At 44.5% G+C, this 25,574-nt stretch overlaps 1 protein-coding gene across 1 annotated transcript in view; it reads right to left on the bottom strand.

The window, feature by feature from the left end:
• Nucleotides 1-25,574, bottom strand: part of AFF2 (AF4/FMR2 family member 2) — a 276,600-nt gene that overhangs the window by 142,388 nt on the left and 108,638 nt on the right. Inside the window, exon 3 of the mRNA XM_032475102.1 lies at nt 2,650-2,694. Coding sequence (XP_032330993.1) covers nt 2,650-2,694 — 45 coding nt within the window. The remainder of the gene's footprint in view (nt 1-2,649; nt 2,695-25,574) is intronic.

The raw sequence follows: 25,574 nt of genomic DNA on the forward strand, positions 1-25,574 counted from the left end.
GGCCAAACTAAAATGCAGTAGGCAAAGGCATTTCCATTGCCTAGGGACTCAGGGGCTGAGAGTACGGAGAGGCCAGTTGTTGTACTTGGTTAATAAAAGAAGTCTGTCCCAATGTGAGATGAAGTGGGTTTGCCTGTCGGGCTGTGGAGGGGAAAGGGGGGGATCAGGGAGGTGGGAAAGTCGGGAGAGCCAACAGACTGAGCTCCAAGTTACAGATGCCAACCGCGTGTCCACCTTACAGATTCCTCGGGTCGGGGGTGGGGGGTTGGGGGGTCAGGGTGCATAATTAACCTCTGTTTTCCAGGTAAGGAAGTTGACAAGCCGCACAGCTCGGAAGTGATGGAATGTCACGAGCGACCGGAGGCCAGCTCTTCCCATCCTGGGCATGCGCGCCTTCCTCCGCAGAGCCCTCTCCAGTGAGGGAGAGAAGATGACCTTGCTCTTGACTCTGCTTAGTTTGAAAAGTACTGAGGGGGTCAGAGAGGGCAGGAGAGAACAGAATAGTTAACTCCTCCTCCCACCACCCCCCGGCCGCCCGCCCTCCAAGGAGACGGGCGGGGAGCAAGGCAACAAACAGACTGTGAAACCAACCATCCATCGCGCTCCAAGGCCCTTAAAACAAACAGTTCCATGAACTTGTGATAAGAAAAATGTCCAGCAAGCATTCTGTTGTGCCACGAATGTGGTCTTATAAAAACTTAAGAATTAGTCATACAATCTGATTCGTAAACTTCAGAAAGCTGATTTTTATTCTAAGCATGGGGAATGAAACATGCCATTCTTCAATAAAGGAAAGCCCACTCATTAATGGTATTGTTGGGGGGAAAAAACAGAATTCTATACAATCTATAGCCCTTCAAACAAAAAAGCCATTTCCCTAGATTCTCTTTCAAGAACAACAGAAGGACTTTTGTTACTTTCTCAAAGGGTGCTATCTTTTATGAACTTATTAAGGAAACTACTTCTTTTCTTTCCGTGTTGAAATGGCATTCTGTTGTTTCTCTAAGTGGCCCCTCCAGCAGGCTTGGGTCGCCAGCCTCTGCAGGTGTTCGCCGGCTCCCCTCGCTCAGTCACTGGGGGAGCCACCTAGACACCAGGGCCAGGCTGCTTGTCCGCAGAGAACTCCAATTGTGTCAGACTAGGTGGTGATTTTGAAACGGGTCTGGCATTCTTTCAGGAGTTGAGAAAAGACCACTGCCTTCATTTGGAAAAGCAAGGCTACTGTAGAGACGAGAGTAACAGGTTTCTTTCACTGTGGCGTTTCTTTAAAAGGAAGGTGGCCGACACCCTTGCAAGTATTTGGTGTCTTTGGTGCATCGGACCCATCTCCACCTAAGGCGAGGAGCAGGTGGCTGGGTTCCCAGGGTGCATCGCACTGTGGATTTCACAACAACCGCCCACACTCCACTCCGACCCTTGGGTCCCAGAGAGAGATGACCAAGAGGTTCCTGGGCTATTACAAAAGTAGCCAGTACATCCCTGAATCAGAGAATCTCATCTCTGATCAGAGTGATTGGACTCCTCTGTTTAATAGTCAGTAATGATGTTCTTGGGCTGAAAAAGGTACATGAATATTCACAGTAGGTGAAACCAGGTGGCCAGTCAACTTGGTAAACAGGTTTCTGCTGTTTATTATTCCTTTGGCTGCATCTTCACAGAATTTGCTTCCAACTTTGGGCTACTGAGAAGGCACTGACCAGGGGGAGCATCAGGGGATGTTGGGGAGACTCTGGTAAGTGAGGAAAGGGGATGCAGACTTTTCACTGGCACATAGATGGTTTTCTTCCTCCACTGAAAAGCCTGCATGGTTTTCTCATGGCCACACTGATCATTTATCATAATAATAAGCATTTATTTATCACTTGGCAGCTTAGAAGGGAATTACGGCAGGCATTATTGTCCTCTTTGGCAGACAAGGAAGGGAGATTCAGAAAGATGAAGTTATCTGTCCAAGCCGCAGAAATGAAAAATGGTAGAGCCGGGACTAGAACTCACTCCCACGACCCCTACCCTTCATATGCCGCATCGCCTTTGCATGCCGCCAGCCAGAGGCAGGAGGTGAATTCTTCTGCCTTGGCTTTGGTTTTTCCTTTTGGTTTCCTCGTTTACTTTGGGAGAGGTCATTGCTGCCTTTTGCAACTTTGTGCTGCCCCCATGCCATTCTCATGCGCCAGTTCCCTCCCACTGGTAACATTTCTCACAACTTGCCATCATCCTCAAGTCTCTCCTCCTCTCCTCCCCTCCACATCACAGGCCACAGTCTCCACAACCATGCTCCACCAGCAATGTAGCGGAAGGCAGCAGTGAAGTGGACTTGAGATCCCAGAGAGCAGAAAGGCAAAGACTGAGGGTAGGATGCTTAAATAGGGAACGTTTCCTTAAAGGAGGTATTGAGTCCCTGTCCAGACCTCAAAAGAAAGACCCAGAAGGATGAGAGAATGGGATAGAGATCAGGAGACTAGCTTGATTAGAGAGTGAGAAGACGAGGTGAGAGATGAGACAGGAGGTGCAAGCAGAAGGGTCTTGAAATGGAATACAAGGATGCCCCGTCCCCATACTCTCGGAAACAGAAGAGAAATTACTTTAAACAGCTTAAGCAGATAGATTGCTTCATTATTAAAAGGCACAGAAATCAAGGCTTAAACTCACCCGCAAGATTTCTTCAACACAGCTTGAATCACTGGCAAGGCTTACCTAAAACAAAATAAAACAAAAAAGAAAATTAAGCACAATCTAGTTATTCTTAGAAAACCATACTGTGTAATATTTTACTGTGTAGGCAAAATTGTAAAGAAAGTAAATATAGTTACTGATGTGGCTTTTCCCCTGCTAAATACAAAGCTGTAAGTATCTGCAAATGGCCACTTTTGTTTGACTTTAATGAAGCAGTAGGACCCCAGTGCAAGGCACAGAAAGAGAAAGACTTGTTCTGTCACTGGTTTGCTACGAGCACTGAGCCGTCCTCCCCCATCCCCCGGGCTCCAAAGAGGGAGCTCAAGCCCCTGACCCCTGAGGCCTCTTCTACGCTCTGACATAATTCACCATATTATTCATAAGACAGATTTTTAAAAGAAGAGTCCTATATGAAACACTTCTATGATTAAATGAAGTCCTCTTAACTCAGGAGTCCAATTAGATGCCTACAATTCTAATCCAAAACACTAAGGCTAAATCTCCTGTGCAAATCAAATGCTTGCCTTGGCCCTGAGAGAGAATCTCACAAATATACGAAGTGAATCCCCTGAGCTATCTTGCTCAGGGTGACACCTTCCTAATCAATCAAAATCCAAGCTACTAGCAGAGCAGTACTGAGGACTTCCTTCTCACCTGGCTCAGTCATCAGCGAAAGCAAGAAGCCAAACACCAGAGTGAAACAGCAGTTATAAAGCTGCGCATGATGAAGGACTTGGGAGTGGGTCGACCAGCTGGAGAAAGGTCTACCAGGCGTGATGTCATCCATGCAGGTGCGGGGCTCCCTAAACCTTCCTCACTCTCTCCTTCACGCCTTCACCTGCCCCAGGATCACAGCTGGATCACCTCCACCCCTCTCTGGGAGAACATCTGGTCGCTTCGGTTCACTACCTTGGGAGGTGCAAGGCCAGTCCTGTGACGAGCACAGCGCCACAGAGCCTGCGTGTCCCAGGCCCCGTGCGAGGGCAGTTAGGTCTTAATCCCCTAGTTAATCTGATAGATTGAAGTTCAAACACAACTGTATTTGGGGGCTTGGGGAACAGAATGTGATGCCAGTTTCCCACAATCTTACAAAATACACGCTACATCATCAGTGCCTCTTAAATTAGCATTACAGGCACTGCTATACCTACACTAACTTCAGCCAGTATTTCTTGAATACCTTCTCCTGTATAAAAGGCCCTGCTCCGAGGAGCGTAAGATCCCTAGTGGGGATCAGAGGGGTCACCAGTAATGAGGGGGACATCCAGGTCGGTTATCTGGTATGATTTCAGTGTCCACCTGTTATTCTGGTGTCATTACTGACAGTGTCCTCTTTCACTCTCCAAAACGTCCTGGTTTGGATGATAAATTATACAGCCACCCCTCCAGGAACAATAATACTGCAACACTGAGTGGAAAGAACAGTAGAAGGAAAGGCTGAAAAAGCTGGCTGGGCAGACACTGTCAAGGACCTTAAATACAGGGTCCTAACAGGGAACCACAGGTGGTTTGGCTTAGCATAGTTCATTCATTCATTCAACAAATATTTTGGAGGGCCATGGAGTGTGCCACGAGGTTCATGCTTGGCAGAGATACAACAGGGAGAAGCAAAAGGAGACACAGTTTCCTCCCTCGTGGGCTTTGTGGGCTCAGGAGGAAGGCGGATGTGAGAAAGCACAGTTGATGGATGATTGTAACTGTTATTTAAGTGCCACACAGGAGACCGTCCCATAGACACCGATTCTGCAAAATGAAAGGTTCCATGTCCAAATGAGTGTGGGAGATGCCGCAATCCAGCCCCTTCTTGGCAACCCATGATGCAGATCAAAGGCTCTGAGACATCTATCTCATCGGTTCACTTGACTATCAAATTGTGGGCTTTTTAGTTTTCATGTGGTTTTTTTTTTTTTTTTTTGATTACCAATTATTGCCATTCTACAGAATGAGTGTTTGCAGAACATACACTAGGAGAGGTCGGTCTAACATATGACAGGACTCCAGAACTCAGCTAATTATTCACAACAGCAAATAAAATCTCATGCCTTCGCTCCCGGCTCCAGCAACTATATTTTCCAAGACAATTGTTGGACTTCTAACACACACCGTCTCCAAACCCAAAGGTCAACACAGTCAAAGCAAAGACTTCAAAATCTTCCGCATCGTGGTTGTGTTGTATCAGTGTGGGCTGCCTGGATTAAACATACATGGCCCACTCTCATGAAAAGGTCCTTTTGTCACACAAACACACCAATGTTAATTTTGAAATAAAAGTTGGGGGGGGGTGGGAAGTATCAGCAACACGCAGACACAGCAAGAGCACTTGCCTGTGAGTCTAAAGAGTTGGGTGGGAGTCCCGGCCCTACCACTCGGGAACAGGACTTCATGCCCTTACCCCTCTGAGTCCGAGTTAGGCCAGCTGTAAAATAAAATCGAGTAAAATAAGATCACGGCCATCTTAATGCCTGCTCCTTTTAGATGTCCCAGGGCTTCTGCAAGCAGCAAATGAAATAAGGAAAGCGAACGTGCTTTGTAACCTGCGAAGCCCGTCACGGCACGTCAGGGTATTCGCTCCTGCCCTGCTGGTCTCCTGACTGCTTTATTACGAAGCCCTCCCTCCCTTCTCATGCGCTCAGGGTAGGATTTGACTCACTCTTGCCAACTGCAAATATCATCTCTACACCTGGTATTATAAATATCCATTTACTTATGGGGAAATGCTGTCAAAATCGAAAGAGTTGTGGACTCTGGGGCATTGCAGCAAATCTAATGATGACTTCTGGGGGTGGGGAACACTCAGAATGGGGAAGAACTCTACAGACACGGACAGTCAAATAAATAGGCATCCACACCGCGGGGTCAGATTCTTTTTTCTTTTTCAGAAAACACTGGAATCCAGCAGTGACATGGAGTCACTAGTCCCGCAAACTCATCTCGCCCTGCCTCCTAGCTCTTTTCACCGCAAGACAACTCATTTGAGCCGCGAGTGTTTTTTCTCCCCCTGCAAGTGCTTTTGAATGAAGCAGCGAGCATTTCCTCCGTGCCTAGAACAGTGCTGGGCGAGGGGGGTTGGTGGCACAAAGAACTATTTGACTTGGCCTCTTTCTCTCGGAGTTAAATGTCTAGATGGGACGGGAAAACAAATAATTAGAGACCCACTGGGACACACATTGTAAGGTGGTCGTGACAAGGGTAATAGGATCGTATTCATTCACCCGTCCGCCTATTCATCACTTCTCCCATTTATTTCTTTAGACAACAAATCCTGATTGAGCTCCCACTGTGCTCAGGATGGTGCCAAGGGGAGGATTTAAAGACACTGAAGACAACATAATTTCTGCCTTTGAGACTCCACACAAATTGGGGGAGACAAACATTTACAAGGGGAACAGACAATACCGAACAGGAGGTCTGATTTCGGTGTCAGGGAGAGGGTACCTACCGGGTTCACGGACAGAGCCACGTCCGACAGGAGCTCCCAGCCGCCGAGGTCCCCACTGTAGTCATCACCCCATAAGGGAGCGAGAGGCCAAGGGTCTGACATGGCTGAGAAGTGATGGGGCCACCTGAGGCCACTTCAGGCTCTGAGCCCCCTGCAGAGCCGAGCCCGGGTCCCTCTGTGCTCTGCAGGACAGCTGAGCTAAGGCGGGGGCTCGGCCCCGGCTGCCCAGCCGCTCTCCCTGTCTCTCTGTCTGTCTGTCTGTCTCTCTCGAAGGAACTGTGGAGGAGTCACTCGGACAGGTGTGACAGGAGACTGAGGAGGAGAGCTAGGGGGTGACACTGGGATTACAACTGCTGCCTGATGAGTTGCCAAGCTGCTGCTTAATTCCGGAGCCACCTTCGCCTCCCTTTAAATCCACTCTTGAGTATTCACATAGTCCACAAAGCGCAAGTTAGCCACTCAGAGCCGCGGCATCCTTTTGCATCCCCCTCTCCACCCCCTCCTCCGGGAGCAGAAAGCAAGCTGCACGCCGCCCAGGGGAGGCTGTGCTCTCACTCCTGGCCCCAGACGACCCTCTTGTGCCGGGCACGGACGTGGTCCTCTGAGGGCCAGGGGAGGCAGGCGCACGTCGGGCAGGTGCGGAGTTGACTGAGAGCCCTCACAAGTGCCGACGCTCCCCACGTGTGACAGGGCAGCCCATGTCACCACAGAGAGACCACGCACAGATCATCTGCCGGGTGATAAATACATATCTTAGGAAATAATCAGGGTACCTTTAAATCATCAAATATTCAATTAAGTGCAGCAACAATAAATGAATTGCATAGGATGTTTTAATCATTCTGGAATTAATCAGTTTGGAGCATACTTCTTGGCGATTAGGGTAATACAAGATATCAAAAATACCCTGATTGTGGCATTGAGAGACATAAGCAGCAGCTAGCACTAATAGAAAACACGAAGATTAACATTAAAAGGATCCTGACCATCACATGGTTAACCCCAGGGAGTGAGACGCGCATCTCAGGACATTATTATTAAGGGGTGGCGGGGGAGAAGAGGTCATTTTTTTTTTCCTAAAATAAGCCTGAGGTTGTCCCACAATACCTGGCAATCAAAGCCCACTATTCTAGGCATATTCCACCTTGACAAAGAGTTCGCCAAGTAAAACTCACAAACTGCAAGTCTAATTGCCAGTGAACGCTTGGATTTTCCTAACAAGTACAAGTGACACTGAGTGACACATCACTAACACCAAATTCCGTGCTATTGATCCAGTTAAACAATATCCACGACTGACACTGATGGCAGCTTCCAAACTAATTCCACTTGTATTTTCATTAACAAATTGTCATTTATGCCTGTGATGGATGGAGGAGACAGGGCTCCCCGGACACGGCATTACTACTGAAATGAAAACTCACATTATGACATTGTACTACCAAATGAGTTTTCCATCTTTTTAAAATGGTTAATCCCCATCATTGGTCATTTACCTAAACAAGGAGCAGCAGCCTCTGAGGTCCCTATTTGCCTCTATCTCCCATCTCCATCCCGGGAGTCCCAGTTCTCAAATTTGGAAAACGACAAACCCAGTTCACATGAAGATCTTTCTGTCCCTTGCTTCCTGCCTCACCTTAACTGGTCCGTATTCTAGTTTGCATTCCTCAGTCCGTGGTTAAATGGGAACACTTAATATAGCATAAGCCGCAGATAGACATCCGCAGGTAATATAACTTTAATCAAAACAAAACAGACTTCACAACAGGTACGTGGTACAGCCAACCAGCTCATCATCCCCTTTCATTTTAATATAGCGAAAGAAAGCCCTGGTGTCCAAGGAGCCGCTGTTTACTTTCAAATACTGCTTCCGGCCAGTTTTTAAGGGAGTCACGAGGTCAAAATGCCATGTAAAACAAGCTAACATTCAACATTCTCTCTAAGAAAAGAAGCAACAAAAAGTAGAGCATGAAGATCAGCGGAATTTGACCCTGGCCGTTTGAAGCCAAGTACAGAAAGTGATTCTTTGTCTAGAGCCTTACATGGAACTAAAACTAAAGAGGAAGAGACAGCAATCACATTTTATTTATTTGACTAAATAAATGAGATAGTTAACTTTATTTTCTGGGGACACAAAGGGCTAGGGGAAAGAGCAGAAGCTTTGAAGCTGGACAGACTGGGATTTTTTTAAAAAGTTTTTATTGTAGTGCAGTTGATTTACAATGTTAGCTTCAGGTGTACAGCAAAGTGATTCAGTTACACATGTACCTACATATATATTGCTCTGATACTTACCTTGCTTTGTGAACTTGGGCAAGACGCTTGAACTTCTCTGAGCCTCTGTTTCTCTATCTATATAAGGGGACTAAAAAGTCCACTTGGAGGATTGCAGTGGGGTTGAGATGAGTGAGGCATATAGAAGTACCTTAGCCTGGCAGTGGATGCCATTTCAGTGTCCATCCACACCTTCTATTCTCAGTTCCCTCTAAGGCCCTTGGAAAGGTGTCAGCACCCTGAGCCTTGGAACCACTGAGTAGACAGTTTAGTCACCTTGTCAACTGGCCCCCATGACATCTTGTGAATGTCGCTAATTATGAAATCCTATTCAGGGGCCCAGTGTGTAAGGAGTCTCAGGCGGCTGCTCCATCTGGTGGCTCTCACCGAAGGTGACAAAGGAGGCTGGAGATGGGACTCGAGGGGGCAAGACAACAGAGAGCACAAGGGGAGTGAGGGTGGGCGGGGTGGGGGACGGGCGGGGGGCGATGCGGTTCATAAGGAGGATCGAGGATCACTCTCGCTGATTACATTAGGTATGGGCAAGGGCGGATGCATATGCAGAAAAGGCCATCATCAGCTCAGAGCACCTAACGGCAGATGGAATCTGAAGTGAAGAGTACTTAATTCAGTGGGCTCTGAATAGCCATTAGCTCACTGTTCATTTATTTGGTCTAATAACTAGTTTCTATAGAAGAGTGAGCTCTCAAGGCGGGGGGGGGGGGGAGTATGGTCTTAAAGAAAAATTAGGTACACATCTAGAAAGATTACCCAAAGAAACCAAGAGTCTATCTGGAAGAGCCTGGCTGCCTGACCCCCATTCCCCAGGGATGCCCGGCCTCTGGTCACCCGAGCTGGGCGGTGAGGTTGTTCCAGCTGCCGCAGGCGTCACCGCTGCCCGCACATGTGCCTGAGCTGTGCGGTACCTGCCGGCCAGGTGCCCCCGGGACAGAGCCCCCACTTCCACGTTCTCCAGGCTTCTCGCCTGATTCCTCCTTTCTGCTGCTCTCACTCCAGCCCTCTCCTCCAACTTTTCTTCGCCAGCCTCCCAGACCCTGACCCAGTGGGCTGGCCCGTTCCTGTCTCTTGCTCTTCTCAGCCCTCTGTCTGCTCCCAGGGCCCGCCCTACAACCCAGAGACCTTCCAGCCATGCTTCCCTCCTTTCAGAATTTCTAGGCACACATCCAACTCCTCAGAGCCTGCGGGATCCCCTCTTCTGTCCTGTCCAAGTCCTAGCACTGAAACCAAGGACCATTTAAGATTAAAATCTTGATTCCACTAAATCCCTACTTACTGAGCTCCCATTAACATTAACAGCTATCATGTGTGCAGGCCCATAATCTCTCCTAGTAAAAGAGGATCTTGTAAAAATACCGATGTACAAAGTGAAGTCAGGCAATTTCTGAACCCTCTCCTTAGCCATCGTTAACAAGGCAAGCATCCAGGATCTAAATATATTAAAAAAGATGGAACAGGAAGCAAGCTCGCCTCCGAATGTTGTCGACTAAAGAATAAATGTGAGGGTTTTTAGAGTTCTCTTATGCTCCTGACCGCACCACGGTCAGAGCAAGCTCTCACGGCACGGCGCAAGTCAAGCATGAATGGGGAAGCAGCGACCCCACTTTCGGGAAAAGAAAAATGTACTGACAGTCTGGAAGCAGTTCCATGTCCAAGCTCTGTCACTCATCAGCTGTTTGATTTGAGGCGACTCACTTCCTCACTCTCCAGGTGACACAATGATGCCACAGAGATCTGTCCCAAGTCCCCAGGGTTTTGCATTTCACATAACAGGACCAAACTAGTAGGTGATCGTCAGCAGATCACCAACTTTTTATTGTGAAAGGACATTACAAAACAACAGCCCAAAGGCAGGAAGGGTATAATCTTCAAAAAAGGGACTGTTTCTTCACAATAAATGACAGCAAACTATGCCACCATCCAACTCACTCACACATACCATTGGTCTTATGGTTCCCATTCTGCCACAGAATAACAGCACCTTCACCTTAGACTGGTCACCAAGCAAGATGATCTTCTCAGGTATCTTTTGGATTCTATGATTTTACTCACCTTCTATTTTGTTCGATTTTATCACATATATTTGACTGTAGGTAGCAGTCCACTTGTCAACTTCAATTCTCTATCATCTCCTACCCGTGGATGATTTCCTCGCTGTTGCTCATTGTCAAATCCCAGGTACATTTCCTCCTCTCCCGCTGATGGCTTTTAAATGCATGGAGAATGCAAACTAATCTCTGGGCTAGCCAACCCCAACAAGAGTAAGCAGACAGCTCTTCTGTAACAAGTCATATACATGTAGCACACATATCCTAGAGACCTCATCTCTACAGCTCGTTTCACATCAGGTATTCCAAAGGCCCCCGGGAATTCTCAGGAGTAGCTAGGGAGGCAGGAGGAAGATCAGGCAAGCACGGTGTCCCTGAAGCCTGGAGAAGAACGTGCTTCAAGGAGAAATCAGCCATTAAGTAACACAAGGATTGGCCATTGGGTTTGGCATGACCTTGGCCACTGGCAACCTTGGGCAGAGCTGTTTCAGTGGCATGCTGTGGCTGCGAACCTTACCGGAGTGGGTGGAGGATAGGGTGGGAGGGGCAGATGCAGAGGAAATAAACAATTCCTACTGTGACAGGGAGCAGAGAGATGGGGTGATGTGGTGCCAGGGTTTTTCTTTGTTTTCTGAGAGGGATGATATTAAGGCAGGTTTATATCCCGATGGGTGTAACTCAGTGGAGGGGAAAACGTATCACAAAAGAAACAATGGATGATTGTAAAAGCAGAGTCCTTGAGAAGGAGAGAGCAGATTAGGACACAATTGGAGAGGCTGCCCTGAAAGAGGAGCATGGACACTTCTGGGCACTTCTTCCATTGTCGCAGGAGGGAAGGCAGACTGTGTCTCGGTACATAAGCAGTTGGGTTGGAGAAATGAAAGACGAGAAGATGAGGTGGTACTTGTCTGATCGGATCTATTTTTCTCTCTGAAGTATATGGCAAGGTCATCAGCGGAGAATGAGGCTGCTTATTGGAAATTGGAGGAGAAAGGAAAGGTGGAGGATGGTTATGCTGGAGAACAGGAATGTGGGTGTGCTAGGAAAGGATAACAGAACTATCTGGCAATGTTTAAGGGAGAGAAAGAGCTGGCTGTCGTGTGAAACACTGACAGAGATGCTGCGTACGCCCAGAGGATGGAGATAAAGGAGCCAGGAGGCGGAGAAAGAAGAGAATTGGAGGCCAAGTAGCTCCGGAGATTGAGAAGGAGGTGGCACTCTGCTCCCCACTATTAGCTACCGCACTTTCCAACACTGATGAGCTAATTAAGCACAGCTCACAGTCCTCCAGCTGCTCTAATCTACAAGGAGCTTCATTCTGAGAGCCCAGGAGGAGGAGGAATGATGTTCCTGGGGCCCCACAGGAGGCCAGATGAAATTCAGCCCAGGCCACATACGGCCCCAGGGTCTGAGGGTTCCTCTCTGGAGACTAAATGACTTCTCCTGTGTCCCCAGGGCAGTAGAGAACTCTGTTAACCCGGATCCTCCTGAGACATCATTCCTATATACCATTGGAAGGGGTTTCCAAATTGATTAAAGAAGAGCTGTTTTTAATCATTTAACTTATACAAACATCTTCCACGTTTACTATGTGATTGTTAGCCTGAAACATTTTAAAATACGATAATCTTTTACAATACATCTTGGATTGACAAGTTCTACTAAGCATCTGTGGCTTCTAAAGATACAAGGACTTCCTCACTAGTGGAAAGAAATGAATTGGGAGTTCAGGTTTTTCTGGTGGCTTCTGAAGACATTGCCACAGGCATATTATGGGGTCTTAAATTAAGTGTTGTAACCTCATTTATTAAAAGAAGCTTTCAAATATGTATCTTCAGCTCTCATTTTCTGAAACTCTTTTAGAAAAGAAAGGTCTTTCCTTGACATTGACAATTCCTCATCCTAAAGAAGCTCCTTTTTCAGTCATCCTCTAAACACACAGCTAATGACTTAAACGTCTGCTTTAAAACGAGAAACCCAGATTTCAGTTAGCTTTTCTTCTAGCTCAATTTTCCTTAAAGCAATGTAAGTGGAGTAGACTTTATAAATGGTCTCCATGCATGTCCTCAATAAAACTGTGACAACAGAACGCACTTGATAGAAAGTGGCTCCGCTTTCAGACTAACCTCTACCGGACTTGGCGCCTTCTTGACTCTCTAAATCCTACGCTTAGGGCTGTCTTAATTGCCAGTGGATGACACTGTGATTCTGCAGAAACAGACTCACAATTGCTCTTCTTTGACAGTGATGCTCTCAGGGAATAAGCCCTGTGCATGGGAACTGAATCCTCGCCAGCTCCCCTATTATTTATAACTCTAATTAAAACACTTTTATCTATTAATGCCAAGTGAAACCACTAAATATATTCAGGGCAGTTCACATTTTTTTCTATACTTCTAAAATCTCTTAGATCTGCGCCCACTTACATGTGGTTTAACCGCTCACTAAAATGAAACGATAGCTAAGAATAACTCACTTGCATTAGATTTATAAATCTCATTAATTAATTCTACATCTCCAGTGGTGTAGAGACCAAACTCAAATGCAAGATCTAATTAAAGAGAAGTAAAAAAAATCTTAAGAAACAACACTAAGATTGAAACACAGAAGTAACTGTTTAGCCTCAAATTAATGAGGCGCTATGCTAAGCAAGCATGTCCATTAATCCCTAATGAGGATTTTAAACACATTAAAACTTCCTAATACAAAATGTTTGCCTTCCTTTTATCCAATAACAAATAAGCCAATAATTTTCTGGCTCTAAATGACACTATTAACTGTCACGGCATGTTTTATTTGACAAACCCTCCATTCAAATACTGTAAAACCAATTAATTTGCCTGCTGTGAAATGTGTTTCTTGATGGCTTTTATGTGATTTTTTTTCTTCTCAAAGAAATGTAAATAGGAGGTCAATGTAGGTGCCTGATTTTGCTTAAAAAAATATGCCACAGTAGTTATAGGTTGTCTATCCTGTTTGCAATTCAAATGAGCTAAAAGACAACGTCCATTTTCAGGTCACAATCCCAAAGTAGTCTCCTGATAAGCTAACTGTGTCAGAGTAATAGTTTGATTAACACAAAGAGGGTGTCACATTTGAGGATGGAGAGTGGGCAAAAGTACCATTCTGTTCGGTTATAAATGATGATTCACAGCCCTGGCCCTTACCGACCTGGCATCGTTACCTATCTCCTGCTGCAGCCAGCCTTCCTCCAAACACATCTGCATGTATGTACAGGAAATCACTCTCTAAAACTGGGGTTTATGCCTGATGCTCTTATTTGAAAACACCCCAATTTGTGACACTTTTTGGTTGGCAGAAAAATCAGTAGAACAAATAAAAGAAGTTCCTGTTTATTAAACTTCCCCTGGGCTTTGCTTAGCATCTCCAGTTAGCTTGAGAGATGGTCCCAAGGCCCCTTCTGCCCAGTATTTGTGGGACACTCTGAAACACTAGGCCCATGGAAGGGCACGGCACTTTCCAGAAAATCACTCTGCAAACAGAGACCCTGGACACCATGTGATAAAGAAAGGGTCTGTGACTTTAAGTGTGGGCCCACTCTGTGGAACATCTCAAGCCTGCTGCATTATACACTGAACACCAGACAGAGGATGATGCATGGTGTCCCATGGTTTATGGAGCCGGATGGGTTATGCCAATTAACGTGGACAGCATATGCATGGCGCCAATGATCCTAGCTTGACACACATCCACGGGAAAACCAGGGGCTGATTCTTTCTTAGCTGTGAAAGTAGGCCGGAGAAACCTGGCAGGTGTTTATAATTCCAGGCACAATTACAACACATGACTGATACAAACAAAATACACTCAGTGAAATAATCGCTCTGACTCCTCACCCGAATCAACGTGTTGGGGGTATTTTCAAACTTGGTGCTTGGAAAATCTGTTCATGTTAAGAAAATTCTCTCAGAAAGACAAATATCAGATGATATCACTTATATGTGGAATCTTAAAAAATGATCCAAATGAACTTATTTACAAAACAGAAAGAGACTCACAGACATAGGAAACAAACTTATGGTTACCAAAGGGGAAATTGGGGAGGGCTAAATTGGGAGTTCAGGATTTGCAGATACACACTACTATATATAAAATAGATAAACAACAAGGTCCTACTGTACAGCACAGGGAACTATATTCAATATCTTGTAATAGCCTATAATGGAAAAGAATCTCAAAAATAATATATATGTATAAATAACTGAATCACTCTGCTGTACACCTGAAACATTGTAAATCAACCACACTTCAATTTAAAAAAATTGTCCCAAGTGGAAAATATACACTGCATCCCCACTATGCACAGTAAAACGCACTAAGCATTCCGGGAGCTTCAGTAGATGGTAAAGACTAAATTTCCACAAAGAACATATGCTTGAGATAAGAGTCGACAGGATGATATATCAATAAGTAGTAAAGACAGTGCAAGTCAGCACATATTTTCTGATCCCTGAATCAGGCACAGGGACAGAAGGAGGATTTTAATTCAGGGATGACATGACTGAGATGGCCAAATATGGGGATGTCCAGACTATCTAGTCGGGGAGAATGAACGCGTTTATTTCAAATCAGGATTCTTCTAGAAATCTCAGATTATGTAGTGACACTACTTTTAAAAAGACAGATGAACAGCTTTGACGATAAGTGTAATAGGAAGTTGCAAAAGAGAAGACTGTCCATGGCTCTGGTGTGGTCAGGCAAGACTTGACTTTAACTTTGAATAAGAGAAAAGATTCATATAGGTAGTGACTATGACACTGTATGACTTTGTGCAAGTCAGTTTCTCTAGTTATAAAAGCAAGGGGTTGGCCCAGGATCAAGTCTCTAAAGCAACTCCAAGCTGTTGAAATGAGTCTATCAATCTTCTGGTCCAAAGCAAATTAATTTCAAAACTTCCACTTGTGTTCACCAGCTGATTTCTGATTGAAAGAAGTCTCCAACTGAAAATGAAAAGCAATACATTTCATAAGTAGAAAGCCTGTGTGATCTACAGAAGGAGAAATGGCAAGCCATCCCAACGAATATTTTCAAAATGGAAGCCGGTAACACGCTTTATGACTTCAGTGGAAACATTAAAATGTGGACAACTCCATTTCTCATATCAGGGAGACCACAATGACAATCAGATGCCATTTTCAAAAATAACATGTTGGACCCAAAGCCAAAGTGCCTCAATCTTGTGAGAGCTTCTTGTGGCATTAGAAGTCCTTGCTAAACGGCAGTGAAAATATAATCTATATTTGGCTAAGTCCATACACTTGAAGCCAAAACATGTAGAACTGGCTATTTTTGAAAAGATTATTTTGAAAAACCCCATAGTAGTTCCTAAATCTTCTTTTTTTTAATCAAGATTTGGGAATGTACTGAGACCACCAGACATCAGTGTGCTTGTGACCTTTTCAACTGTCAGACCAGACAGATTTTTATTTTATGCGAATCAACCCAGAGCCTCAAAGGTGTAGTGCCAGAGCATGAATCCATTTCACTAGACAGTCATTGAATTTATAATTCAAAGTTCAACTTACTTTCGAATTTTCTACTGTAATACTTTTGGCAGCCGAGGGCAGAAAGTCGAAACCCGGTTTCCAATGGAGACCACTTCCAGTGGCTTCTGAATGTTGGCAGCAAGAATTCCTTCTTGTCAAAGCAATCAGCAGTCCCTGGCTTTCATTAATTTACTTTCAATGACTGCTGCTCACTCTTAGGAAGCCTTTCTTTACCTAAGGATGTTGACCTGCTGTTGGACCCCATCAGAAACAGACGTGAAGAGACACTGATATATGAGGAGATTGGGAATTTCCCGCCAGTGGCCTTCACAGACTCCACAACTCCCATTTATTCTCACGGAGGCCATGAGCACAAAAAACAAGATTTGTGGTGAGGCCGCAGAGCTGGAATCTATAAAAGCTCCCAACACAGGATAAATAAACTCACCAGTATATATTACACTATAAAGTGTTATTTGAAGATCTTTAGAATCAGTTTGAAGGTCTTTCTTCATTCAAATGGATTGGGACTTTTAAAATCTAAAATAATATACCAATTTACATGATGCAATTATTAATACTTAGCGTGCACATTGTTGGGTACCCAAAAGGCTCTAGGCTGAGAGCACGCTGTAAACAAAGTTATTATGCTAATACTAATCTTGAAATTATTTAGCCAAGCACTTAGGTATCCTTATGAAATACATTTCATTAATTTCTAAATTTTTTGCCTTTGTTTTACAAGCTGTGCTTGAAAGGAAAGCATGGAACTTATCAGGGTGCTACAAGGTTTTCAAGCAGCATCTAACATCTATTTTGTCAAGATAAGCTTTCCAATTAGCATTTTCAAGATTCTCAGTTTCTCTTCTCTATAAATGATTATCTAACCCCAAGTGAGATCTCCTAAATCCTTAATGTGAAGATATTAACCCCTTAGTTGAAAACTCAAAGAACGGCACCCTGGTGGCATATAAAAACAAAAGGGAATGAGGCCATTTATATGAAGGTGATATTAAGAATATCTTCTACTATTACTGCTACTAAGACCAAGGCTCCTACAAATAATTCCTCGGAAGTTTAGTCCTTGCTGGGTTGCAAAGCCCTTTCACATCCTCTCTGCTCCCCACCTCCCTGTATAATTTGTTCCTCACAACGACCCTGTAAAGTAGGCAAAAAAGATAGAATTAACTGCATTTTAAAGATGAAAAAAAATCTGAGGCTTCAAAAGGTTACATGAGTTGTCTGAGGTTTTATGGCTACTTAGCGGTGAAGACAAGCCCCTGGGCTTTCAGCTCCCTAATCTAGCCTGTCTTCCGCAATTTCATGTTCCTGGTCTGTAAACATGGACTTACAGAGTGCCCACTAAAGCCTGAGGAATTCAGAAGCCACGTTCATGAAGGTTCCCCTCTAAGACGAGGGAATACTTATCTCCAGCCTAGGGCAAGTGATGTCGTCACCAATCCTAAACTATCAATATACAAGGCAGAAAATCTTGATGGTCTAAAATGAGACTTACAAACGTTGAGAAGTTAAGAGAGGAGGAGGAACTTCTTGAAGGAACATCACCTATACGATCATGACTCAGAATCTGGGCTTTGAAGAGCACCTACTATTGTCAATGGTAGACCAACTCTTTCCCCCAGCCAGGCCTCCACAGTTGCTAAACCCCAAGGACTCAGGTTCAACACTGAGGCCAGCATCTTGCTACTCCAATACTTGACTCCTCCTTTAGTTTTTGTCTCTTGGCCATTTTACATCCAACTGAAGTAAATTCCTACAGGTTCTTTGGCCGTCCAAATATGCCACGAAAACTGTCCTCCCACAAACATCTGCAGTCAGCGTTGCTTTGAAGAGTCATGAATTGGTGGTGAAATGAGCTTACCAGCACCAGGCCAAGGCTGGGATGAAGAAAGACCCTTGCTCATTTGACACAAAATACCCTTCCTCCTTTGAGTGCTCCCTTCAAGGAACGGGGAAGCAGCCAAACAGAGCTGGCAGGGGCAACCCTTCCATCTTGGGAAATTTGGTTACTTAGAGTCAGATGGGTACTCTGAAAAAGGACTGCCCCTGACAACCATTCCAGGTAGATAGAGGCCTTTGGCTTAAAGCATTAAAGCTCTGACCATGATCTACTAAATTTGCTGGAGGTCAGAGAGGAGAGGGACCGGGTAAGAAATGAAATAACTCTCTGATGATACATGTGCCATCTGTCACATGCAAAGCTAATGCTACTGCTTCATTCTCAATGGAATGCTTTTCAGTTGCTTGTCCAGTAATGGATACATTCATCTCCTGCTAGACTCTTGACAGAGAAAGGGCCCTGGAGGTGATACACTCCAACCTTCTAATGTGCAGCCCACTTTAAACAGTGAGGACGAATGAAGTGCAGAAAGGTGAAATGATTTGCCCAAAGTCACACAGCCATGTGAATGGGAGACCTGGGACTGAACTCTGGTCCATCTGGCTGAAAAAAGCTGAGTCTTTTCAGTCGTATTATAGAACCACTGCTTCCATAACTCCCACAACAGGGGACTCATTATTTCCTGATTCCACTGGATTCCATTCAATTTTTTTCAATTTAATTAGGCAACTCAAGAAGCCCTAACCAACTTCTACTGGAAGATCTAATAGAGCTATCTACACAGTCCCCTCTGTGTTCTGCTGAGAAATAAAGGGAGGGGGGTTGTGCCCTACCTTACCTCTGAAGGCAGCATCTAAATGGAACATCTCTTTGAAAAAGTTGAAATAGTGTGATGACATGGTGATTATTATGACTGTGATGAAAAGATGTCTGAGAAAGCAGTGGGCAAGCAAGAACAGAAGCCACAGAAAAGGCTGGATCATCAGGAAGTCAGAATCCACCTTTGCCTTGAGCCAGGTATGTTAGGCAACAGGCTGGATGGAGCGCCTATTTAGATTCTTTGGCTGTAGAGCATGGTGAGGTTCACTGGGATGTGTGGGTCATGGTCATTGCCTTGGCTTCCATAGCACCAGGTTCACAGTCTAAACGACTGAGCCAATCAAAGCAAGGAGACAAAGACAAAGCTAGCAAATTGGAAGTATTGAGAAGAGAAGGTTGGATGATGAATAAACCCATACTGTAAATCAGGATTTAAGTACAGAAAATAATCAGACTTGTTAATTTCTGGAGACACAGGCATTGGAGCAGCTGCAAACGTCTCCACTTCTGTAAATGATCCATCCCTGACTCCTTTCTAATGGTGATTATTTCAAAAGTGAAATTTGGCACATTGAGAGATGTTTCTGAAAGCTTAGGCAGTTTCCTGTCTCCTTCCTTTGTTTTTCTTGCCTATGCAATTTCACTAATGCAGTCCCAACATCCATCCCTTAAATGGAAGAGCCACACCAAAGGGGAAATGATCAATTTTAATGGGGCCCCCCAATTACACATTGTGGTATATGCCATCATCCAGCCCATGGCCTAACAGCTACCTCCAGGCCTAGTCCACCTAGACTCTTGAGTGAACACTTGGTGGCAGCTGCCCTCAAGGCACACTGAACACGACAATGCAGACCACTCCAGCACTGGCATTTTACATCATTATTTTCACAGCTGAATGCTTAGCATCCTGAGTTAAAAGTAAGGTGCAGAAATGAAAACTACGTGTCAACAAGGCCTTTTGTTGTTATAGCTGTAGTGTTAAACTAGTCATCTAATGCTAGTTGAGCATTTAAGATGGGCCAGGCCTATCCAGCCCACTTAATCTCCACGACAACCCTATGGTGTAGGAATTATTATCCCTATTTTATAAATGATGAAAGTGAGGTTCAGAGAGGTGAAGTAATTTGCCAGAGGTCACACAGTTAATACGTGATAAGGCCAAGAAAGGAAACCATGTCTCTATGACTTCAAACCCATGTTTTTATCCACTGTATAAGAAGACCGGCTCCCAATTATATCATCCAAAAGTAAGTAGGCAGTACCCCCTATAGTACGTGGTGCTATATTATTTTCACTTTGCAAAACGCTTGTCAGGCCAGTATAACATAATGTAGTGAACCTGAAAATACAAGTTGGAGTTCAATGAGGCTGATTTTCCCATTGTTCTGAGGAATCTAAGGTTGTATATACACCCAGCTCCTTAGGATAAACAAGGCATCACGATTATTTCTTTGCACTCACAGCTACTACAGCCAGTGCAATTACCTCGAAGTAATCTACACGAAGCACAGTGCGGAGCTCAGTGGGCTATTTCATGAGATCTCAAAGAGAAACTGATTAAAATGGCCATGAGAGAATTTGCTGCCATTTTTCATTCTATATAACAAACTAAGTCAAACTAGAAGGTAAGATGATGTTGAGATTGTTGAATACAGACAAGTAATTCAGGAGTGAGCATTGAAAAAAAGGTTTAATTGACCTGCTGTGGGTTTCTGTAATTGAAACTTCAGTGTTTGGTCTCTGCAAATATGAAATACGTATGTGAGAATGTATACAGAGTAAACATATGTCAGCCCACAACTGATAATCTAGTGGCCAAATGGGTCCTTTTTAAGAGAATTTCCAAGCCTAACTTTTCAAAGGCTACATTTCTCACAAGTTCCCTCTAATGGGTTCACTACTGGTTTGTTTGATGTAGTTGGCTCTAATCAGTGAAAACCTATTCTTCGCAGTATTATCATCACCCAAAGCTTACAAAGTGAAGAGACCTTATAGTCCAATCATGTTTGAAATGCTTCTTTGACCTTGATCTTGGCCGAGTTGATCCTTTGACAACTAGTTCCACTGCTGGGTCAATTCAAAATATCAATAGACTTGTATATCCATCTCTGTTTCCAGAGCTCTAGGTCGGACAACCAATGTGTCTCATAATGGCCCTGCCTAATTCTACCAGTAATAGAGGGGCATTTAAAAATGCATGGTTTACTGTGGGAGGAGAGGGGAGGCCAACGGGAAAGAACACTGCGGCTGACGTTCCAGGACCCTGGTCTACTTTCCTCTCTAGATCTCCCTTACGTTCTTCATCTATGAAATGAAGAGACTCTGGAAGAGCAGGTACCTCCAATTTTGCAAAGCTTCCCAAACTAAGATTGTGACTGGTGAGCAAATAGGTGGACGATGCTAATAAGAAGACTGAGAGTAAGTCACTTTATAATCATCTACAAGTAATGATTCCTTCTAGGGGGGCATGCTACGCTTTCCTCCAGAACACTCCATGAGGTTAGACTCTTAGACCTTCATTTTGTCAAGTCCACTTTGATAGCCCCCAAATATGTTATTGGAACCATCCTGCACTATGCTGGTGGTTGGGGGTCCTTTTTCATCAAGTGGCATTTATCTGGCTGTGTGCCATTGGTGACTTACCTCTGTTCTCTGGGCCAAAGTCTCCTCCCTATGAAATGAAAGCGTCTGATTCTCTCTGTGGTCTCTTCGGGCTCCTTACTATACAGGAGCCTATATAACCATGATTCGTAAGGCCTCATGAAGTTTTATGGTGAAATCATCACTTTTGGCAAAAGCCAGTATTTCTGTCCTAAGGCAGGGGACACAGATTCTGTTCGAATGGTGGTATGATCAGCTAGTGGGAAAATAAATGGGGCCCGAGAAAACTCAAACCCACCATCCTTTCACCACATCAAGTTCCCCGTCATTTCCTGGGGTCTAGATAAGGACTGCAGGGCTAGTCTTCACTGTCTGAGATAAGGCATGTACAGATATTTTATAACATTGACAGACTGCATCTCTGTTAGAGGCAACATGTTCTGAGGGTACGCTTCAAAGCAATTTAAAACCAAATAACAATCATTTCAAGAGAAGACAGAAAATCATATTCTTCAGTAGTTCCGGTAGGAAATATACCATCACAGCTACTAAATTCAGAGAGAAATTAATGCCTTCCGGGAGTGTCATTTCTCTCTTTAGAACATATTCAAGTGGGCGTCATTTAGTTCAGCCTTTTTTGTAAACATGCAGTCACTTGTATACATGGGCACAATAATCTGGGCAAACATACACAGGCCACACAAGCAACGCTTGTGAACGATGCTCATAAATTGTTTTAATACGTTAAAAAAAAAAACAGAGTAAACATAGCAGCTTAAAACCTGAAACAGATGTAAATCAGTTTTTAAAAACCCAACCAAGTAGGAGGTGAGTTGTTTACTCTGAGAGGCCCTCCCAGCCCTGCCATCGTGGCACCAGCCCTCAGTCTGCAGGAACTGATGGGAGTTACTGTGAGCAGGGCAGCAGCTGAAACAAAGAGGGCCTCATTACCATGCGAAGCACAACATCCTTCAGATGTGATGAGAAACGTGACTGAATGACAAACTGGGCCTGGGGAAATTTCAAAATATGACCACCCAAGCATACAGAAGAGGGGGGCTGTGGGCGGTGAGGACCGGCGAGGACAGGCGCAGGACAGTGGGAAGGTGGGTCAACTCAGCCCAGAGAAAGCTGGTTGAGGCCCCCAGTAGCAACAGCCCTGGCCCCTGGGACCGGCAATCATGCAGATTTTATATTCACAGGGATTCAGACAGACACAGTTTTCGAGACGTGGCTTTGTGGAACTGCTGAAAACAGAAAACCTAATGGAAAGAACAGCGTTCATGCTTCCTTTTTATTTCATTAGGCCATTTGGTATGCATTTTAATACACAGTTCTATACTGCTTTGGAGTAAGAATGAACCCAATGGCCGCCTGTGGATAATTCTGACAAAAAAGAAATAATCACTAAACTCTCCCCCAGCCCTGCCCCACCCAAAATGATTTTTCCATGATATCTAAGCCAGTTAGGATGTGCTGGCAGGGGCACTGAAGCTGTGCTTGCTAGAAAGAGAGACATCAACTTGTAGACAACAGTGGTGATGGCTGAGCCATCCACTAAGAAGGCTCACATCAGAACCTGGAAGCTGAAAATGAACAAAGTACCCTTTACAAAAATAGGGACTTTCTTCTTCCACCAAATGTGCTATGATATCTTTCAAGGTGTCTGCTACCGTTGTGGAAGGACAAGATCACTGAGAAAGAGAGTCTGCAGATTCCTCTGCTCAGATCAATACGACTCCTCAGCTCCAGAGTCTCTTTATTGATGACAACCTTTTTCATTGTAGTGATTAGAGACAGCAGCTTTTAATCACCTTCAACATGACAACTACACGTATCTATAGCTCTGTGATTTCCAGCAATTGACACAGTGTTAAAAATCAGTGATTATGAGGTTGGCTTTTGGGTGTTACTGATTTTCCGATCTATTTCAACCAAACAGCAAATAATGCACATTAAGCCACTGTTGCAATGTTGAGATAAGCAGGCAAAAGGAAATCTGGATTCGATTTTGATACACTTATGCTAATGAACTGAAATTATAATGAAGACCAATGTCAGTGTGGACTTCCAATTTTCCTAGCCTCAAAACAAGTGCCTGTCTTCTGCTTCTTAACTACTGGATGCTGTAGCCAATCTATGATACATTGTTGTTATTAGAAGGTGTTTTTTTGGTTACAAATTGACATATTTATGAAATTTAGTAGACAGATTTCAGTTGGGGGTGATCATGAAACTGGCTTTGCCTATCCACAAATTAAATACCATGTCTCAAGGAGGCAACTTGGGCTGCTCAAACACACACACACACACACACACACACACACACGGCCACAGTGTTGCTTGTTGTTCAAAAATTAGTTCAGAAAGCTAACTTTTCACACCTCCATTCTAAACCACTGGCCAAATTCCTTTCCATTCCACAGGTACTGGGCATAAAACCAAGAAATGCACTGAAAAACAGACCACCTTAACAAAGAAGTTAAAAACCTAATTCTGGCTAACAGTTGTGACTAGACACCTAGGTTTCAGTCACTCTTCCTTTTTTTCATTCATTATTTCATCCATACATATTTCATCCATTTATTCAGTAAACACTTGCAAGTAGTAAGTACCCTTTACTGAGTATCTATTATGCGGAGGTACCTGCTATACATACATATACATGCTCGCAGTGCCCACGAAGTAGCAATTTAGAGAGGGAATTAGACTTGGACTGGCTAACTGGCCCATGAGTAGAGAGACATGAGATCAGAACCCAGGCCTGTTGGTTTCCAGCACATCAGGCCCATGGCTTCCCCTACCATAGTCCAGGCACGGCACTAGACAATGCTGTAGGAGATTCAAAGACATAGAAAACACAGGCCATATCATTAATGATCATTGTTATGGGTTGAATTGTGTCCCCTCCCCAATTCATGTTGGAGTTCTAGCCCTCAGGACCTCACGATGTGACCTTATTTAGTGATAGGGTCTTGTCAGATATCATCCAATTAAAATCAGATCAATTACAGTGGACCCTGATCCAATATGACTGGCTTCCTTCTAAAAGGAAAATTTGGACAAAGACACGCATAGAGGGAAGACAGTGTGAAGACACAGGGAGAAGACAGGCATCCACATGCCAAGGAGACAGGCAAGGGATAGATTCCCCCTCAGAGCTTCCAGAAGGAAGCCGCCCTGCCCACACCTGCATCTCAGACTTCCAGCCTGCAGGCTGGGAGATGGTACATTTCTGTTGTTTCAGCCACCTAGTCTGTGGCACTCTGTTAGCGCAGCCCGAGCAAATTAATTCAGTCATATAAGCTAGCTGGTGGGATAAGACAACTGCGTGAGTGCCTGCACTGCAAGACAGTCTATAGAAAGTGACAAAAGGCAGGTATGAACAGTGTTTAATGGCGGGGGGAGGAGGAAGGGAGCAACAGCGCTGTGCAGTTAAGTCTCCATATTTACAGATTAAAATGACAACAACAGAAATAATAACGGCAATAACAATAATGATAATAAAGATCAAATTATAGCCATGTTTACTAAGTACTTAATATGTGCTAGGCACTGTGCTAAATGCCCCACAAGGATTATCTCATTTAACCCGGACAGCAACCCTGTGACGTGAGTTCTAACATTATCCCTATGTTCCACTGGGTAGCTGGGGCCACAGATGGCTGTGAGGGGGGGGGGTCAATCCTGTTCCCCACACAGCAGGGATGCAGAGAGCATCTCTTCTACCAGATCAAGCCCACACCCGGGGTGGGGGATTCCCTTGCCCCTAACCTCAATGCCCCCTAAGAAGGTTCTCCAGTATTGCTCACAGACTGATTTGTCTGATGTGTGGTCCGTGTTCCTTTTGGCACTGGGCTCACAAGCCAGTGCTAATTAATTTTTTACAGCTGACCTGCCTTCCTTATAGCAGAGAGGGTATGTAAAGATTCTCCTAAGAGAGCCAGTTCCTTAGAGCTAGGCTTACATACCACAAAGTCAAAATAATAAATAGATGTTGATTACTCAAAGGGCCCGAGGTACGGTGTGCACGTGGCACAAGCGGCCTGGGAGTCTGACATTCTGCGTACAAGTGGGTCTCTGGTTATACAAGTCTACAAACGACTGTCCCGCACCCCATCCCCCAACTCATCCTCTCTTCCCTCCCTCCCAAGCATACAAGCTCCAGATCATCCCATGCGTATTTGACTGCGAGTACTCGTTTTTAATTTTACCAACTGTGTTATGAAACTAACAGATGGTTGTGACAATAACAGAAACCTATAGCTATGCTGACCATATCTTTCCAAACCAAAAAGTAGAAATTTTCATCTCAAAGTTCTTTGTTGTGT

The sequence above is a fragment of the Camelus ferus genome, chromosome X (genome assembly GCF_009834535.1).
Source record: "Camelus ferus isolate YT-003-E chromosome X, BCGSAC_Cfer_1.0, whole genome shotgun sequence".
Taxonomy (NCBI): domain Eukaryota; kingdom Metazoa; phylum Chordata; class Mammalia; order Artiodactyla; family Camelidae; genus Camelus; species Camelus ferus.